At 41.5% G+C, this 16,135-nt stretch overlaps 1 protein-coding gene across 1 annotated transcript in view; it reads left to right on the top strand.

The window, feature by feature from the left end:
- Window positions 1-16,135, top strand: part of LOC147660746 (protein-glutamine gamma-glutamyltransferase E-like) — a 238,891-nt gene that overhangs the window by 22,618 nt on the left and 200,138 nt on the right. The window contains exon 3 of the mRNA XM_086951486.1: window positions 2,773-3,018. Within this exon, the coding sequence (XP_086807612.1) occupies window positions 2,773-3,018 (246 nt within the window). The remainder of the gene's footprint in view (window positions 1-2,772; window positions 3,019-16,135) is intronic.

A 16,135-nucleotide genomic window follows, 5' to 3' on the forward strand; every position in this document is an offset into this window, starting at 1 on the left:
TAGTAGGCGATAGTGATCATCTTGGGGCCTGCATTGCATGTCAGCGATAAATATCGCTAATGACATGCAATGTGGGCGTGCCAAGATGTTAGCGACTGGAAACAGTCGCTAATATCGCTATCTCCTATTACCAACAATGGCTTAGTTTTGGAAATATTCGCGCTAAGCGCGAATATCTCCAAAAGCTAACACCTGCCCAGAGCAGTTCTTAGCCATGTTATCCAATGGAAGGTGGATAACATGGCTAAGAGCATTGTCACAATAATGTGTGAATATCGCTGTATTTACAGCGATATGCACGCATTTCGCCTGTTTTTTATCGTTTTAGAGATAAACCTTGCTAATGTGTGAATATCGCTGTATTTACAGCGATATGCACGCATTTCGCCTGTTTTTTATAGTTTTAGAGATAAACCTTGCTAATAGCAAGGTATCTCAGCGATAATAACAGGTGAAGGGCGGCAATCAGGGCCGGACTGAGAACAGAAACCGGCCCTGGCAAACTGCTCAGCTGGCCCCCCTGTAGTCAGGGGGAGTGCAGATAAGCAGTTTGCGACGGCCGGTTTCTGCCGATTTTGTTACCGGGGGCCGACATTGCCGACCCCCGGTAACAAAAAAGGCCCCCCAGGGGACCAAGACCGGCCCCCGCCCTAGCAGCCTACCGGGGAAATGCCCGGTGCCCGCTATGGCCAGTCCGGACCTGGCGGCGATAGAAATATTCCCGCTAAGCCAACTTAGCGATAATAATCGCTAGTTGTTGGTAATATGCCCCTGAGAGTTCTGCAAACTTGGGTGTTAGAAAAGGTAACTAGCAGTATATGCTGAGACCTTTGCATGCCCGTTGGAACCCCAGGCACTGCCCTTGATACCTCTAATTTCAGGTTTCATGACGACAGGAGCATGATTAAAAGTTAAACAGGGCTCTATCATACATTTGTATTCTGTAGTGCCCATTCCTTGTCCTTTCTCTAGTTCTCTGAAGGTATCTAGAGGCAAACAGTGGGAATGTCATCAACTTTGTGCTGTCATGAGGGGGTGGAGGAGTGTTAAGGGTTGTGTGATGCCTATTCAGTTCTCTCTGACATTTTAGTGCATCAGTATCAATGGAGGATGTGTGTCAGTACAACGCGATCTTTTAGATCGTGGTACTTGACAACGCAGGCATTACAACACAAGTTGTTACAACGACTTGCGTTGGAGGGCGCATATTTTGGAATATTATAATTTTATATTCCAACACCAGTCCACGTAACAGTAGGGAAGGTGTTGGAATATAAAATTACAACATTCCTTGTCCAACAGCTCCATCCAGCGCAAGTCGTTGTAACGACTTGCATTGTAATGGCATCGTTGTAAAGGCACTGTGGTGTAAGCACCGCATTGTAAACGATGTTTACCGGATGTATGTCAGTACAACGCGATCTTTTAGATCGCGGTACTTGGCAACGCAGGCATTACAACGCAAATCATTCCAACGACTTGCGTTGGAGGGCGCGTTTTTTGAAATATTATAATTTTATATTCCAACACCAGTCCACTCAACAGTAGGGAAGATGTTGGAATATAAAATTTCAACATTCCTTGTCCAACAGCGCCATCCAGCGCAAGTCGTAGTAACGACTAGCATTGTAATGGCATTGTTGTAAAGGCACTGCGGTGTAAACACCGCATTGCAAACAATGTTTACCATCAAGGGTCACAAAGGAGCATTTTCCAATTTGCATGTACAAATGGACAAGTAGTGTCTGCAATACATGTAGGACCTGATGTACTAGGGGTTTTGAGGTTGGAAAGCATGCTATTAGCAAAAAGACAGGTGTTGCAACCACAGTACTGCAAGCAGAATGTATCAAAGGCATAGTGCGAGTGGGAAAATGCTTCCTACCTCACATTGTGCAATATGCAACGCATTGCTGTTTGGCTGAAAGGAATGTCCCCTCCCCTTTCTGCATCGCAATACTAGTTTCAATGGTTTAGTGCCATATTTGTCATTGATTTACACCAGCAACTGAAAGGAGGTGGTATCCAATCATAAAATAGAAGCTGTTCCTCAGGCATAGCTTCTAACTGTCTGTATGTGAACTTTCAACATTGGGTGAAGCAGATAGTGGTCAATGCTTCTATCAAAGTCTCCTCAAAGAATTCCATTTGTTTTATTGCAACCCTCTTAAGGGACTTGTGCAGAATTGAAGAAAGAGCAGGCTTTCAGCAAATATAGGGATAGATATTAGCGTCCCATGGTAGGGTTACATCCAGGAATTCTCATTCCAATCAGTGAGATTCACAAAGAGAATCCTGTCTCGTTAATATAGATGTAACAAGATCCTAAAATTCTACGTAATGGCCATTTTGCACTGGGTGTACAGTCTTCAGCGCAAAATACGGGTCGTGATGCAAAGCAGTCGGGGGCAGATTTACAAGGCCCTTGAGCCACTTTTGCGCCCTTTTCCCCTTCATAAAAGTGACGCAAAAATGCCGCAAGGGGCTTGTAAATCTGCCCCTTGGTGTACAGAAATATTGATTGCTTTAAAACACATCCTTTGTGTACACTGAGTCCAAAGTTTGTACACAAGTTACACATAATGCAATTCAAACTCACCAGAAATCCCACCAATACCTTTCATTCACAGATGAGCTTAAAGCAAAACTGTTGCAATATAAATGTGATGTGCGCAAAATATATCACAGACAGTGATACTTTCGTGCTTTAATCTTATTAACATGTGCATAGCATTGTTTCATCTTTACCTGCCTCTTGCTGTGTTTTCACAGGGCCAAAACCGGAAGAAGCCACCAATACAAGAGCTGTGTTCCCTCTTTCAAGAACTGTGAAGCCAAACTCCTGGGGAGCAGTTAAAAGTGCAGGCAATGGATCTTCGAGATACTTAGCAATTTCTATCTCAAGTCCGAGGAACGCCATTATTGGGCGCTACAGCCTGAGCGTTCAGATCGAGGAAAATAAAATCTCGTCCCACAAACTCGGGAATCTAGTGCTCCTTTTCAATCCCTGGGCTTCAGGTATGGTAAATCTCTGGGAAAGTCTTTCGATTGTTCTTTGTTGATGTAAAATCTTATGTGAGTTTAACGTTTATCTGTTTGTATCTTTTATGTAATTCATGTACTCCGAAGTCCTTATGTAATGGAGCTGTTTCTATTGTAAACCGCTCTGACACCTTGGGGTAAAGTTTGCGATATATAAAAACATAAATAAATTAAAAAAAGGGACAACACTGCTGCTGAATTTAGGAGGGATTGTTTATTAAAGTGGGCAGGTAAATGGCGTCTCTTCCATAATGAGTGAGCACGCGAGTGAATGAGTGAAAGATTGTATATTTATAAGGTGCAGTAAGTGTAACTTGATGCCTCTGCTAAGTCATCCAGATATAGTATCTATCTCAAATGAGGAAATAGTTCAGTACATACAGAAAATCTACTTTTCCCTTTGAAAAATATTTTTGTCTGCAAAATGTCAATAAAGTTGTCTATTCCACTGAGGAATGTACCAGTTAATGGCATACCAGTTAAGTAGACATGGACTTCCCAAGGCAGATAACTGTGAAGACATCTAACATGGGCTTCGATTGGAATTCCATAGAGCATATTATCAAGCCCATTATCGCCGCTTTATCGGCAGTTTTCTGCCGATAAAGCGGAAATAATTATATCTCCTGTCTTGATAATATGCCCCTCAGTCACTTAAAATAGATCGATCCTTTACTGCTTTCCACTCCCACAACAAGGAGTCTAGGGCTCAATTAGGGTTTGTAGAAGGAGGAGAGCCACCATAAGCTGGTAAATCTTATACCCAGCCAAACCCATGGTCCCCTCTCACCATATAAAGATCTCTTATACCCATCTTAACCCATGGTTCTTCCTCCCTATGCATAGGAGGAATAACCACAGGTCAACAATGACGAGACAGAAGTACTGATTTTCTGCAAGAGCACCTCACCATGGGACTGCAACTGGTTGCTGGCTGACTTTGGACCCAAACGTCCACCCGACACCCAAACCAGGAACCTCCGATTCATCAACAGCAAACTGGACATGACCATACATATCAAAGCTGTCACTACATCCTTCTTTCGCACTCAGAAGATTATGAAGATCTTCAAATGCCTCCCAAGCAACACCAGAAATTCGGTCACTCACTCTCTAGTCACCAACTAATTGTATTACGGGCAAACTGTAGTGTAGTTATATATCCCTGATAGGCTCTGCGCATTGGAATTACATACACCATAGTTTTGACATAGGACTGGGGTCAGTATGTCTCTATCAAGTATGTTTAAACTTAATTGTGTGTGTGCCAGCTAACTCAGAGGCCACTAGAAACTTTCTCGAATGAATAAGAAGGGATTCAATTCTGACAACCGCATAAACATGACAACTTTGTTTTCCTTAGAGTCGGAACAATATCTTCAGAGTCGTGGAAACAATAGATAACTATTTCACTCAGTCAATCGTGCATGCTTCGTTTCTACAGAGGTGCAGAGAAATATAGAGACGGGCATTTCAATAAAAAGGAGTTTATTGAACAGTCTTCTTTCTCATGCAAGAGATATGAACTGCTACAATCGTAAGACAGAATGCGAAGTATAATGCGTACAGCGTAAACAGTAATATAAAATAATACTGTAATAGCATGGTCTGTTGCTATGACATATATAAAAATACATACATAAATAACACAGGCTAAAATACTCAACTGGTGCTTCTAAAATAATCCTACCCCAGCGTACCTAACCAATGTCTAGTACGAGGGAAGAAGTAGGTGCTGTTTTAGCTATAGTTTAGTTTTGCCAAGAATTGCCAAAGGCTTCTCTAGGTTCCAATCAGCTCCATACCTTAGAGTGAGAGAGGTTGGTATCTCTTTCCTGGGACTCGATTTCCAAACACCCAGCAAGGGTAGTCAGAAACACTGGAGCTGCATTCTCGGCAGGAGGATGACAGTGTCTAGTCAGCTTGGGAGATGACTTCCTTCGGGACTTGCTGAGGCGAGCTGCGTCGTGCAAGTAGGTAGTCGAACTGCACCGAACCACACCATGCTTTGCCATAGCAAGTGAAGGTATATTTATACCTTGAAGGTGTTTAGGAATGCCAGTATTGACGTAGAAGTCAGGCATATGAACATCATGAATGAACCCCTAAGGAATAGATGTTCATGCATAATAAATGAGTTCTTGGAGCAATCAATATCCAGGCAAGGGGATGTCCCTAAAGCTTAAGAGTCTGGTTTTCCAAGAACTCGTTGTGACATAGATGAACAGATGGAACTAACCATGCCTGTATTTGGGTAGCATGGACTATGCCTAAACAAGGACTGGATTTCTATGCCTATATAAGGGCAATGTGAAATACACCTATAAAAGTGCATGAATCGGGAAATTCATACGGAATCTAAATCGATACACAACAACACTTTTTGCTGGTTATACCAAGAAACTCACCAGAAAACTTCAAACAGCCAGAACTCACAAGCCAGGCATGGCCTCAGCTTTCTACACAGAATTCACATCACACAACATCTCATGGTGCTCCACTGCCTCCCAATACATAAATGCACTCATTTCAAACATCTCTCACACACATTCAAGGCACTATGGGGCTTATTTGCAAGCCTGTTGCGCCATCACTGCGTCATTTATTTGGACACACGAGTGGTGCAACGGGCTTGCACATATTTACAAGGCCTTGTTAAGTCACCCTTCATGACTCTTTATGGCCCAGTAAATATGGGCCCCTTTCACACATTACTCTGTGTGAAAGATGCATTCCATGGGCGTTTTTGAGGCTGTTCCAATGCAACATTCATGGCACTTGACTGATTCACAACATTTTGCAAAACTGGGAATGCGCCAGAATCCTACTCCTCATGCAACGAGGAAAAATACTTTAATTTCTCTTAATTTCCTGCATTCTACAGCACGCATAGATAGACGAAAATTCCATTAATTATTGATTTTGTGCAGGAAGGTGTCCCTTTCTGCACACAAACAATCATTTTTGCAGCACAGGTACCCTTGCAAATGACGCACGGGTGCCTGCGCTGGTTCATTGTAACCAATTGTGTGCCATTGCAGGGTAAAGCGCAGGGATGCATTGTATTATTGTTCCCAAACACCTTTTTCAAATGCATAGCACATTTTATGCGAATAAAGTATTCAATACTAATAGCAACTTTTTTGACACTTTTTTTGTCATACCAAATTTTCAGTTTTTCTTGAGTTAGTCCTACATTCTTCTTTACTAACTTCAACAGTTGCTGTACATCAGACGCACTCCTAATCCATTTCAACATCCACACAAGGTGAAAACTGGTATTGGCTTTCCTACTTCTTAGAAGTTCAAGCTTTGAGACCTTGGTAGTAGAATGAGGTGTGGTGCAGTAAAAACACAACATTCTACAGACAGCCTTTATAACAGTATTTGCCCAAAACTCTGTTCATTCTTTCTACAAGGACATTGGTTTGTGGGTGGTATAGGGAGCTCTTCGAATGCTGACATCACATGACCAGACTCTAACTCTTTATTTACAAACTGGGTACCACTGTCAGAAACAAAATGCTCAGGAAAACCCTCGATCAGGAAAATCTCTCTCAGAAACTCTGTGATAGTACTAGCATTAGCTTGTATTTATTTGACACTGGCACTTCTTTTACATTGATTGTGTGCTCGAACCCACAAATGCTACTCATCTCTTCTCCAAATATGTTAGGATTTTTTTTACTCCAGCCAAACTCTGCATCCTCATAATCTACCACCAGGACTTGTTCTTTGGCACCTGGTTTAAGAACCATTCCAAAAAAGTCCATGATGAAACCAACCTAATATGTTTAGACCTTTTGCAGACAAATACATTTTGCCCGTAGTCTTCCTCCCTTTGAATTGCAAAACATCTTCAAAATAGCCCAAAAGTTCAATTTTACGTTCTTCATATGAGACAGGGGACCAGTCAGAAGGAAGTAAAGACCTGTAACACCACATATCAGTAAACAACCAATGTGATCATGGTGACCTTAGCTCCAGAATCTACCAGCAATTTCATCATTGTGTTCCCCTACTTAATGTCAACTACAGGATTAACACACAAGCCAGGATCACCCACCAAGGTTTCCTTCCCCACAATGGTATGTTTTGATGTGGCAGAAACATCATCTCCAACAACAAGCACCATATCACGCATACCCATCAAATCTCTATCTGAATCAGACTCTGGTTGTTTGTCATAATGCAACCTGAGTTTGTTGACTGCTTGCAAGTACTCATCTCCAACTTTATCCTTATTTTCTGGTATTTCCAGTAGATGTTTGAAGATAGACTTTCCTTTTAAGCCTAGCGAATGTAATAGTAATTTCCTTTCCACTTATCTCTAAACATTGACACCCCCAGATACGTTTTGAAAACATCAAACCACATCCCCCACCTAGCCAGTAGTTTACCTGGTGAGTCCAGAAATGAAGAGGGAGGCGTAACGAACTGTATAATAGCAAATACGCAGTGTACAGATACAAAATAAATACATACAGCAAGATACACCAAGTATCACATTCCAAAAGCATACATGTCTCCTTGTAAAAAAATATAGCTCACTATATATATATATATATATATATACAGCTTAGGAGAACATGTTGGCCAGTATATCGACTTTTTCCTACAGGGCTTGGTGATGTCACTACCTAGCTATGTCAAGGACACTGGCGATTTTTTGCAGAAAATTAAGAAGCTCCCATGGTCTGATAATTTGCTTCTTATTACGTTGGACATAGAAGCTCTATATACATCTATAGACCACATGCAGGGGCTTTCTGCTGTAAAATATTTCTTGGAAAAACGGTCCAGCACGCCGTATGAGCACAACAAAATTCTACTGCAGCTCATCAGCTGGTGTCTGAACAATAATTACTTTTTGTTCGACAAAGATCTGTATGAACAATTGAGAGGAGTGGCAATGGGGGCCTGCTTCTCCCCCAGCTATGCATGCTTGCATGTTGGCTGGTGGGAGGAGCGGGTCCTTAAGACCGCCTTTCAAGAGGAATACAATACCCACATCAGATCTTATCTGAGGTATATAGATGATGTGTTCATTCTGTGGGAGGGAAGTGAAGAAGAAGCAACGCTATTTGTTAATAAGATCAATAACAATGAATTAAATCTAAGATTCACTTCCCACATCGAGAAAAAAGAAATTGAATTTCTGGATGTTAAGATCTTTGTCCATGAGAACAATCTTGAGAGCACACTCTACAGGAAGGCCACGTCTGGCAACATTACTTTGCATGCTACCAGCTCGCATCCAAAGCACCTCATTGCTAGTATCCCATATGGAGAAATCCTAAGGATAAAAAGAATTTGTAGCAATGAGGAGCAATTTGAGAAATGCAAATCTGACTTGGTAATAAGACTAAAGAACAGAGGATACTCCACCAAAACAATTAGGGAAGCAGAAGAGAAGGCAAAAACTAGATCGAGAAGTAGCCTTTTTTCTGAAGAGGAAAGCCCTAACACCACTATTCTTGATAGCCCTGCTCAGGTAATCGACACTCCTAGACTAATAACAACATTTCATAGAGAGGAGCGTCAGTTCAGGTCTATTATTAACAAACATTGGCCTGTGGTATTGACAGATAACATCCTACATAATAGGATAGCTGCTAAACCAGTGATTACATTCAGAAGAAGCAGCACTATGGGCACAAGATTAGATAAGATATCCCCTGAAATTAAAAAAGTCACTACCTGGCTGCCATCAAAGAAAGGCTTTACTAAATGTACATCTTGTAGAGCGTGCAACTTTGGGTGCAACATGTCCTCATATTATACTCCATTCAAGACTACTTCCAATTTGATAAGAGGCAATTACAACTGCAAAACCGAGTATGCTGTATATGTCCTGACGTGCACCTGTGGGCTACGCTACGTTGGTAGCACGAAGCTACAGGTGCACGTCAGGATATTGCAGCATATTAGGGCCATCCTGCACAGCGATGCAACGTATCCTGTTGCCAGACATTTTAAGAAAGTGCATGCCAATAACATCAATTGCCTTTCTTACTATGTAATTGACGCTGTAAGCAGAAAAAGGAGAGGGGGCAATAGAGAACGTCAACTCCGGCAACTGGAGACCAAATATATTTTGGACTTAGATTGCAAATGGCCCAATGGGTTGAACACAACGGAAGACATGCGTAGCTTTCTGTAAAACTAGCTGGGCAAGGCATGGGCTTGACACGTTGGTTCAACATTCCAGTTTTGTAAATACATGAATTTGTCCTTGCAAATAATATTGTATATACATTTTGTATACGTATTTTCCCTCACAAATAATTTCTCAAAATATAGCTATAAAAGTTGAATAATTATTTTATACATTCAAATGTTCTTGGGATTTTAAGATACTGTTTAACCTATATTATCTAGGAATTAATTTTAGTTCTTGTGGTATACAGTAAATCGAACCTAGCATATACATTTGATTAAGTTGAGAAATTTACACCATTTGCACTTGCACTTTACGATTTTTTATGGGAAGCACTTTTAGCACTTTTCTAAAACCCCTCCATTACTATAGACCATGTAGTGTGTGAAAACTAAATGAACTGTTTTAAATTACATTTGCATCTTATAACAAATTATACAACATAGGGGTACTTGATAAAACGGATTTAACCGGTTATTTATTCCCCCATGATTACTGTTGGAAAATATGGCTACCAGAAAGGGTTTTAGCCTTTCTTGAGAAGTAGTTTTAATTAATATGAATGTTATTTATTATTTTAAATAAGTTCAGTGGCACATTGACAATGTATAATCCATAGTCAGGTACATATGTCAATAGAACTATGTTATATCTCTTCTGTCATGTGCCAATAGAAATATGCCTATATAAACAGTGTTGTTGTTAATATGGATGGAAACAATACTAACAGGATTTTTTCTATGTTTTTACACATGTGACCTATGATGCCAACAGTGGGAGGGGCACCTTTGCACTTTAAATTTAGATGATGGTGTATTCATTCTGTGACACGTGATCAAGGGCTTACGGGCTTGAAACGCGTTGTGTTGGGTCACTTAATAAAATACTGCCCACTTGAAAACCTCGGAGGTCTGTGTCTCTTTCCTCGCCTGACTGCCGTTGGGAGAATTCAGGAAGTGGTTTGAGGGTTTCCATATATATATATATATATATATATATATATATATATATATATATATCCAGCTCAGTTACCTGCAAGAAAGAGAGGAGAGCGGCTATAAACTCAGATCGCATTTTAATCCTCAACTAACAGTAGATGCGATCGATGTCTTCTCGGAAGCAATGACCAATGACCTATTGAAATATAGAGTGAAAAGTGGAAAAGACCATAAGAACAAAGGGAACAACATAAATCCAGATGAAAGGAAAGCGATTCTGGATTTAATGCAGGATACGAGTGTGATAATCAAGCCTTCAGATAAAGGCGGAAACGTTGTTTTACAAACCAGAGAAAATTACTGCAAAGAGGCCATGAAACAGCTACGCAATGCAGAGAATTATGAGCTGTCATCTAAGGAAATCTATGGAATATGATGATTTGATTTATAACTGGTACCGCAAAGATATGCTGGGAAAAGAGGAATATCTATTCCTAAGAAGCAACAATCCAACAATACCAACATTTTATCACATTCCAAAAATCCACAAAAACAATACTGACCCCCCGGGTAGACCTATTATTTCATCACAAAACAGTCTAACCGAACATCTTTCCACTTTCATTGATCATTTTCTCAATCCGTTGGTGCAGCAATTGGATTCCTATATAAAGGACACGAAGGATTTTTTATCGAAAATCGCAAAAATCAAATGGGATCCAAGCTATAGAATGATAGTATTAGACATAACAAGTCTATACACAAGCATTGGTCATGAAAAAGGCATCAAGGCGGTGGAACATTACCTCAAAAAGAGACAACTGAGGTTTTTGGAACACAATCAGATGCTGGCAATTTTTGTGGAATTTTGTTTAACACACAATATTTTTTTGTTTGAGGACGTCTATTACAGACAAATATCTGGAACTGCGATGGGTACCTGCTTTGCCCCCAGCTACGCGAACCTATTCGTGGGCTGGTGGGAGGAGCAGGTACCCAGGTCGCTGGAGGTGGATGGTGAGAAGGGCTGTGTGATCAAGTGGTGTCGTTATATAGACGACTTGTTCATAATCTGGCAAGGATCGGAACATACTGCCAAGGCCTACATTGACGCCCTCAATATGAACGACATGAATTTAAATTTCAGTGGCTCCATAAGCAATATCTGTGTGGAATATTTGGACTTAAAAGTGTTCATAATTGATAACAACATAGAAACATCTCTTTTCCGCAAAAGCACAGCGGGAAATTCAGTATTGTACGCCACAAGCAATCATTCAACTGCATTGATACAGAGCATTCCCTATGGAGAGCTACTCAGGCTCAGACGTAATAGCTCCAGGGATTCAGATTTTAAAATTGCAGCATCATCTTGCATCAGTAGATTTCAAAAGAGAGGTTATGCAATGACCACGTTACTAAGTGCATTAAATAAAGTCAATGCCTTACAGAGATCGAATTTACTGGTGGATAAGAATCGTTCTTCCATTGATGAGAAAACCGAAATGGGCAAATTCCGGCTGGTAACTCCATATTCGGCGGAAGCAAATTTCTTGAAACGTATGCTTAGAAAGAATTGGCATATTTTGAAAACCGATAGTTGTATCAAAGACGACATTCCTGATTACCCCTTGGTAACTTTTAAGAAATCGAGATCTCTAAAAGACATGTTGGTTCAAAGCCATTTGAAGAAAATTGAAAGGAAATCTAAGACACTTGCGGATTTAAAGGGTTTCCATCCATGTCATCATTGTAAAGCCTGTGCACACAGCAAAAGAGTGAAAAATTATGAGATACCCAATATGGGAATAGTAAAAACAATTAACAAGTACCTCACCTGCAATACTTCTTATGCAGTATACTGTCTCAAGTGCCCGTGTGGACTGATGTACATCGGGAGTACGATCAAACCCCTAAAACTAAGGATTTTAGAACACCTGAGGGCAATTGATAAAAACGATCAATCGTATCCTGTTGCCCGACACTTTCAGGACAAACATTCCAGTAGTAGACATCAACTACAATATTTTGGAATAGACCACATACCAGAGAACCCTAGGGGAGGAGACAGACTACACAGGCTAAGAAGACTTGAGTCTCGATACATTATAGACTTAATGACCAAACACCCTAATGGTTTGAATGCAGGGGAAGAACTGGCATCTCATATTGGATTTTGAGGTCTAACTAACTTGAAGTCCATACAAAAAACACTGAGTTAACATGGATTAATGCATGGCTGTATTTCTGCACTAATACTAATGGATAAATAATGAACTCAGCCGACATATGATTTTTTTCAGTATGTTACAGCAATGAATTATATGCATAAAACTACATAGAGATATTCGGACAAAGTTGCTAAGAGAAAAGTAATGTGTGTAGTTTTTCTAGATATCCTCGAATATTATGATATACATGAGTATTTGAAGCATGATATCAAGTTAATCCTTCGATAGTGTGAGTTTTTGAATTAATGTAACAATATGATTAGTTATAAAGTAGAACTATGGCAAAACAATGGTTAGTCAAGGGAGATTTGCCGATCCACGGCTTGATTTGATTTGTCATCAACATTGTCAAAGTACAACAGTCACGCCAGTACATGGCTAAAGGATTCAGTATAAGAATGGGTTTTTCAATTCCCAGAGGGTGGAGAAAACTGCTTTAAATAGACGTGCAAATCTGCAAACCCAGAATGCGCCGATGTATTTTAGCCAATACACGGCGTAAAAACGTGACTGTTGCGATATAAACGCAATTGTTAAATTTAATTTTTGCGCATACAAGTTTTGATTATTTTTCCACTATTATGTCCGAAATGATTGAGAACGTCAATAGAAGTGGAATGTAGTAGGGGGCGGAGCTTGCCAGCGTCCATGAAGGACGTGTGAGCGCTGAGCTCCTCGCCTGAGCCCCTTTAAAATTCGACAAAACTATCCTTTCGGCGCCTAGCTAGCTCTGAAAGCTGTGGTGGACTCTCTATCTACGCCCCGACCTGGTGGGGGGCTTTTCCCCGGTCAAAATCCGGTGTGGTGTCGCTTTGCTGTTTGGAGGAGGGCGCAGTGGCGGACCAGGCCGTAGTCCACGGTCTATCCTGAGAAGCCGCCCGAGCTGCGTCACGCTACGTGCGGCCCGCGATACTAGAGTGGTGCCGGTCTGCCTCTTTTGCGACCACACAGCTGGTCCTGCTGCGCGATATCAAGCCGTGTTCCCGAGAGAAGTCGTGATGGCCTGACCCTCGTTTGCGCACCCGATGGGAGCAGAAGTGCTGGTGCTTTGAGGTACTATTGGACGCTGAAGGAAACCACTGGCGGGCCGCCATCTCCTTGGGGAGGGTTCCTTCGGCCGTTGCCCGCACCTTCCGCGTCTCAAGGACCGCTGTGGAACTGCGGATTTGGAAGTGTCCTGGAGTGTGGTGGCCCGACTGCTCGACATTGGTGTGGTCCGGTTCTGAAGGAGTGCTTGGTGGTGTGCCTCTCTGGCTCTGAGGCCTACTCGTACTGCAGGGCGATTAGCCGCCATCTTGGACGCATTTCTTGCTGCGCAACATCTCGTCCTTCGAAGCTTGCTCCCCCAGTGTCTCTTCTCGACCCCACTAACACTCGCTGGCGATATATTGCTGGCGGTTGAGCGCCTTGCTGAATGACAACCAGGAACGCTATGGGGAAAGGCGACAAGAATCAACCCAAACTGTCGTTTGATCAGCGGAAAGCGAAAGGTGCTGAGGGGCCGGCCCCGGATGCCTCGCCGCGGCCTACGGCATCCGACAGCTCATTGTGTGCAGACATTCGTGAAGTGCTGGGCGCCATGGAAAAGGGCTTACAGGACAGCATGGCGGCGATTGGCACTAAAATCGACGCACTGTCATTTAGGATGGACCGCATGTCTGAGAGGGTGGATATCAGACAGGTGGGGCGTGGTCACGTCCCAAGCAAATGCACAGATCATTGTGCCGTTCAGGCCTACATGTATCTGTATCAAACATTAATATTTACTCCATCTCATCCTTATATTCGCATGCTTTAATCCCATTTTTCAAGCTTTGAAAAGAGTCCACAAGTCGAGTATACATAGCTTATTTACATGTTTCTACTGTTCCCAGTGTGTCTATCCAGACTTTCCATAAGAACATGACTGAGGCTTAGCGTTCTTTCCAGGCAGCATTTTATTCGATAAAAAATGACCCAATGCATTTCGGGCTCATCGCCCTTCTTCGGAGGTCGCTGTGGAAAATCATGAAAAAGCGCTATTACAAACTGCTGGTAACACAAACATTAGCAATTATCATTTGTCCCTTCAAATAAAATAATGTTCTATACTATGCTCCCAAACGAAAATCATCATCTCTACGTGAATTAACATGCACTGGTTTATACAGAAATACCTCTTGTTCAGAACCATTCTTTGTTGTGCCTTTCTTAAACTTCCTATCTGCGCTTCTTTTCCCTTATAACTAATCAAAAAACAGACTCCAGACTAAACAGTTCTGTATTTTTTACCCTTCACGCGTCCCTGACAGTGTACAAACGTTGTTCTCTCTCACTCTGATCTGGCTTCACCCCTCTTCGTCCCCCTTGCCACTGCCCTCAAGCAATCTTCCTGTGACCTTTACTTGCATGTTTTCAATCTTTCCTCATCTCCTCACTCACCATACTGGTTCGCTTCTATACACCATCCCACTGCGTTGTTTAATTAACCACCCATTCACTATACTGTGACGCCTTACAGTTACACGCTTGTACATACCTGCCATGCAACGTTAAAATATCTCCACCCTCGCTGTTTCTCCAACCAGTTTCTAAAGCGCCCCACAATCCCTTTCACTTTTAAAATGATTCTTTGCATCTCCCCATTGGTTCAGCAGTTCAGGTTTCCCGCTCTCCCAATTGCACAGTTCATTTCACCTGATGCTTAATCTAGTAAAACTACATTTCCCATAGTTCAGTTTACTGGCCTTCCACACACCGGTATTCGTTACATAACATAAGAGAAAAGTCAGTAGCATGATGCCTTAACTCTACAGAACAAAAATAATAGTGAGCACTTCATTTCATAATCAATTCATTACACAAAATGTCCTTTTTCAATCGTTTTCGATGCCATCTGTCACGAACCGCATAATTATTCTGAACCTGTGGACTCGTGTTGTTTTTCATGTTCTCTTTCGTTTTTTAATCCGTGGGTGCAATCCTATTTTGGGCATTAGTTATGAAGACATCTTGAAGAGGATAGGATGCACACCTTCTTTTTTCTTTTTAATCAATCCTTAATCTTGTCTAGTCCATATGTACAAAGATTGCGTGCAGGTTGCTATAGCGCCATGCCCCATGGCACTGAGGTACTAATATCAGACAGGTGGGGCGTGGTCACGTCCCAAGCAAATGCACAGCTCATTGTGCCGCTCAGGCCTACATGTATCTGTATCAAACATTAATATTTACTCCATCTCATCCTTATATTCGCATGCTTTAATCCCATTTTTCAAGCTTTGAAAAGAGTCCACAAGTCGAGTATACATAGCTTATTTACATGTTTCTACTGTTCCCAGTGTGTCTATCCAGACTTTCCATAAGAACATGACTGAGGCTTAGCGTTCTTTCCAGGCAGCATTTTATTCGATAAAAAATGACCAAATGCATTTCGGACTCATCGCCCTTCTTTGGGGGTCGCTGTGGAAAATCATGAAAAAGCGCTATTACCAACTGCTGGTAACACAAACATTAGCAATTATCATTTGTCCCTTCAAATAAAATAATGTTCTATACTATGCTCCCAAACGAAAATCATCATCGCTACGTGAATTAACATGCACTGGTTTATACAGAAATACCTCTTGTTCAGAACCATTCTTTGTTGTGCCTTTCTTAAACTTCCTATCTGCGCTTCTTTTCCCTTATAACTAATCAAAAAACAGACTCCAGACTAAACAGTTCTGTATTTTTTATCCTCCGGGGACACGTGGAGGATAAAACCAGTGTATAAACCAGTGCAT

This window comes from Lissotriton vulgaris, unplaced genomic scaffold, assembly GCF_964263255.1.
Source record: "Lissotriton vulgaris unplaced genomic scaffold, aLisVul1.2 SCAFFOLD_843, whole genome shotgun sequence".
Taxonomy (NCBI): Eukaryota; Metazoa; Chordata; class Amphibia; order Caudata; family Salamandridae; genus Lissotriton; species Lissotriton vulgaris.